At 55.4% G+C, this 4,585-nt stretch overlaps 2 protein-coding genes across 2 annotated transcripts, besides 2 other annotated features; one reads left to right on the top strand and one right to left on the bottom strand.

The window, feature by feature from the left end:
* Positions 1-3,313: part of a sequence feature (areas not merged during assembly with more than two copies in the genome that could not be assigned to a particular haplotype) that runs on past the window's edge.
* On the bottom strand, positions 417-1,367 carry Tc00.1047053505317.20 (uncharacterized protein; the record flags this gene model as incomplete). The annotated part of the gene is made up of 1 exon (XM_799002.1): positions 417-1,367. The coding sequence occupies one exon, from the start codon at positions 1,365-1,367 to the stop codon at positions 417-419; it is 951 nt and encodes a 316-aa protein (XP_804095.1).
* Positions 2,917-4,585, top strand: Tc00.1047053505317.9 (trans-sialidase, putative; the record flags this gene model as incomplete). The annotated part of the gene is made up of 1 exon (XM_799003.1): positions 2,917-4,585. A coding segment is annotated over one exon (1,669 nt), but the record flags the coding sequence as incomplete, so codon positions are not given.
* Positions 3,314-4,585: a sequence feature (heterozygous, non-Esmeraldo-like haplotype).

The following is a 4,585-nucleotide window of genomic DNA, read 5'->3' as shown; positions in this document are numbered from 1 at the left end:
TGAGCACTGCGGCAAATTGGCACGGATGCTCTCTCTTTATTTTGTGACGGGACAATGCGATGGTGCGCCCTGCGCCTGTTGCCTGCGCTCTCATAGGCACGTTCTAAAATGGAGCGCGTCGTTTTGCGAAAAGGCTCTGTGTGTCAACGCGACAGGGAAACACGGTTGGCGGTGGCAGGAGTCCCTCCCGGAACGGCACTAGAGTGCCGGGTTCCCGGTGTCGGTCGGTCGCCGAGGTGGGGACGGCTCTCAGGGATTGCCCCAAGCATTGCTTCTTAATGCCGTTGTTGTTGTTGTTGACGGCAAATTTTTGATGGGAGAGCGAGAGTGTGCGTGCCGCCGTGTGATTTCTCACAGTGGGAACTCGTTGGAGCGATGCATGTGCTTTCGCCTCACGGATGTGGTGTTTTGGATCCCTATTTCACGTTATTCGGTGCCGCAGAAGTGGACGGTGACGTGATGCTGTCACGAGCTGCACGGGCGTGGCGGACACGGTTACATGAGCCTGTGGAGGACCCGAGCAAGTCCAAGTGTACTATGCGGTTTGGGTCCACAAAGAAGGAGGAAGCACCGGGCAGCTGAGGGGAGTTGCAATGCACGCGGCTGCGGAAGGCCACACGCATTGTTTGGCTCACGTTGACTGCCACTTTGGGGGCTTTTTCTCGAGGCTGGGAATCCTTTTCGTTATTTGGAGGTAATTGATGACACCAATCGTGGAGGGCGTTTTCCTCCATACGAGGATGACGCACGGGAGACAAGGAAGAAGGAGAGCGACGCCTCGCCGGAACGGCGGCCGCGGTAACGTCGGCGAGACTCGGGATTGTTTGCACGGCCAGCCGCATGCCCTCTGCCGGATGTTCCTTGAGGCGTTCATTGGCCCGAGTGTGAGACACAGGCACCGAAACGACCGTCTCATCACTTCTCCGTTGCAAAAATGAGACGACGCACGTCAGGCGTGGCAGGTGACACCCTCTGCGAACCTCCTCTCTCCTCTGTTTCAGACCTCGGCATTTTCTGCATGTGGACAGCGCTCCCATTGGCCGTCTTCTGTGACACGAGAGCCGCCTGTATTCCTCTCCGTCGCATTGAAGAGTCGTGAGGAGGGTTGAGGCTGCGTTGAGGAGCCGTGTGGCCTCTGCGAGCATTTCCACTGCCATTCGGAGGTGCTGAATTTTGGATTGCCGAAACGCCACTTGAGTGCTTGCGTCTGAGGCTCGCATGACTGAGCAGCAAACGTGTTTGCGGAGGTGAAGGAGGGCCACGCCATTGGGAGGAGGAAGAGTGAATGGGTGGGTGGGTGGTGTCCGTGGCCCATATGTGGTGCCCGACTGGCGCTTCACGTTGTTTGGTGCTGTTATCACTTGCATCCACAGAGAATGGCTTTGGCTGCAGCGCCCACGAGCTCCTCTGTCGGTGGTTGAATGAGGTTGCTCTAGTGCTGTTTCCCCCAACTCTCTCGGTGTCTGTGCGTTGCGTGTGTTGTGAGCATGACTCTTCTTCCGTGCTGTGCATTTGCCTCATGAGCCGCCGATGGCCTTTGTGGCATATATGACGATTTGCCGTATTTTGTTGGATTGTGCCCTGGCCTCCGCCGCGGAATGACGGTTTGACTGGAGGCGTTACTTTTTCTTTATTGTGATCACGTGCGATGTGTATGGGAGGCCTCTCGGGGAAGAGCAAGTCGACATTGTTGTGAAACGCATGTATGATGCCACACTCCTCATTGACGCGGAATGAGTTGAGGGTTTTGCATATAAGCTCCTGTGCATTCTTGCCGTGGTGCTCCTTATGCATGGCACATGGCGACGACTGGCTGAGAATGTTCAGAGGGTTTCTCAATGAGCCGAGGGGAGCATAGCGTTTTTCGCTCATTGAGAGCCCGGGCGTCACGGATGATGCATGAGGCAAGCAGAACCTCGTGCATGGCGGAATGAAGAGACGAGGGGCTGATTGTTTGATTGTTACTGACGAGCCCTGTCTCACTGCCTGGAGGGGGCTGTTGTTCGCTGGGGCAACCTGTTCTGTGTGTCCAGACACTCCTTGCGCCGAGTGGCGAGGCGCCGTGTTGGTGTGTGCGGCACCGTCATGCGGAGCAGCAGTGTGACGTTTACGGACTGCGTGCCTGTGAGCTGATGAATGTGGCGGGAGGCGTGTCTGAGGAGAATCCACGAAAGGAGGAGCGACATGCGTTTGGCGGTGCTGCTGTGCGGTGTGCGAGGGAGGAAGAAACACAATTGCTTTCTGACATGTCTGTGAGTGTGCCACGTCCACCGATGAGATCTCAGGGAGAGGGACAGGAGGGAGTGAGACGGAGACTGTGCGCACCCACCGCGGCGCGTGGTGCCAGAGGATGCGGTTGCCGTAGTGAAGGATGCAGCGGCCGCCATGCGTGCAGGAGGGCGTCACCTGCATCATTGTGTCTGCCGAGCTTGCAGGTGCTGCGAGGAGGTGCAGACGACCTCTCGTTATTGGGACGCTGAGGCTGGTCTTTCTTCTTTCTTGAGCGGGAGAAGCAACTCTTCTTGCACGTGACGTGCTGGTCTGCATCGATGCTCCCAACGGGGTGTCACGCAGCCGTGCCGTTGCAGTGCAACTCTCGCGTTCCTCACTGCACACATGGCTCCCTGTCGCTGGGCTTATTTGCAGCGCCATGGCCTGCGGTACCCCATTGGGAGGCTGCCCACTTGTTTTTCTTATTTTTTGTGTGCTGTTGATGGGGGTACTGGGGAGTAATGGCTGCGGGGATGGTGATTTTGTGTTTTGCTTTGAGTGGTGGCGGTGTGTACTGCTGTTGTGTTGCCTTTCTGCCGCTGTTGCCTGTTGCTCCCCTCCAAGAAGGAAGTTACTACCAAGCGCTAAACGCTACTGTGAAATTTGAAGGCAGTGAAAGGACCAACAACACACACACACATTTATATGCTCTCACGTGTTGCTGCGGTGAAGGCACCCCGCACACACAACCGTCGCCGCGTGACCGGATCCAGCGGAAGGAGGAGGGAAGGAGGAGAGGGTGAGCCGCAGAGGCCCAACATGTCCCGGCGTGTGTTTACTTCCGCGGTGCTCCTCCTCCTCGTGATGATGTGCTGTGGCAGTGGAGCTGCGCACGCGGTGGAGAGTAATTCGGGGGATGCGCAGCTGCCGAATGAGGTTGCTATTCTTGTGCCAGAGAAGACGCTGGTGGTGTCAAAAGGTGGGAAGGGCCAAAGTACAACGAGGAACTCATTTGCCGCTCCTTCTCTCGTCCGCGCTGGTGGAGTAATGACTGTGCTTGCCGAGGGTTGGATCAAGTATACTGGATCGCACAAAACATCGAGTGAGCTTGGTTCTGCCGATATTGTGGCTGGGTACATCAGCGCTGCGGAGACGTGGCCATCCATTGTCGCTGAGGTCACTAGCACGGAATGGAGGGCACACACTGTCCTTGGCGATGGGAATGGCGATGATCTTGTGGGCGTTTTGCGAAATCCCACATCAGTTGGAGTGGACAATAAGGCGTTTCTACTTGTGGGAAGCTATAGTATAAAATTTGACGCTACTAAAAATATTTGGCAGGAGGTTGGCTGGGATATTCGAATGCTTGTGGGTGAGGCCACGCACTCCTTATCCAGCGGTCGGGGTGAATGGATCGAATGGGCTGCACCCATATCACTGATATCACTGATCCCCGAAGAGCTCAAAAGTGAACTGAAGGAATTTGTGGGTGGTGGTGGCTCAGGCATTGTGATGTACGACGGCACGATTGTGTTTCCTCTGACAGCGAGGAATCGAAATGGTTACCCTCTCTCCTTGCTCATTTATTCGGAGGATAAAGGCAACAGCTGGGTGGTCCCAAAGGGCGTTTCTCCTGTGGACTGCTTTGGCCCCCGCATCATCGAATGGGATTATGGGACACTTCTCATGGTTACTGACTGTTTGGCTGGCCGCAAGGTGTTTGAGTCGAATGACATGGGGAAATCGTGGACGGAGGCTGTCGGGGTACTCTCATGGCTGTCGACAGACGCGCCACCTGACGCTTACGGCAAGAGGTATCTTTTGGGATCCATCATTACTGCGATCATTGGGGGAAATAATTTAATTCTGTACACTCAGAAGGGGAGGTACCCTCCGGGGGAGCGTGGTTTACCCAATGCGTTCTATCTTTGGGCGACGGACGGCAACCGCACGTTTCATACTGGACGGCTTTCTGTGGACGATAAGGAGAATAAGGCGACTGCCAACACCCTGCTGTACTCAGGTGATGCGTTGCACCTTGCAGAGGCGAGGGGTACTGCAACGATCAGCACAATATATTTTTCCCGCCTGACGGAGGAGCTGGAGATTATCAAGTCTCTCGTGAGGACCTGGGAACGAATGGACGCCTTCTTCTCCATGTCGCATACACCCACGGATGGACTGGTTGGATTCTTGTCCAATACAGCCATCGGCCCAAAATGGATGGACGAATACCTTTGCGTGAATGCAACGGTGACGAATGGAGTGAAAGTCCAAGATGGATTTAAATTCCCGGGGCATGGATCCGGGGCAAAATGGCCCGTAAACAGTCGGAAGGATAATGGGCCGTACACCTTTGCGAATAAAAGATTAC

Source organism: Trypanosoma cruzi (genome assembly GCF_000209065.1).
Source record: "Trypanosoma cruzi strain CL Brener chromosome Unknown tcruzi_1047053505317, whole genome shotgun sequence".
In the NCBI taxonomy this organism is placed as follows: domain Eukaryota; phylum Euglenozoa; class Kinetoplastea; order Trypanosomatida; family Trypanosomatidae; genus Trypanosoma; species Trypanosoma cruzi.
The sequence above is the reverse complement of the archived record's forward strand: the minus strand, read 5'-3'. Positions and strand labels throughout refer to the sequence as shown.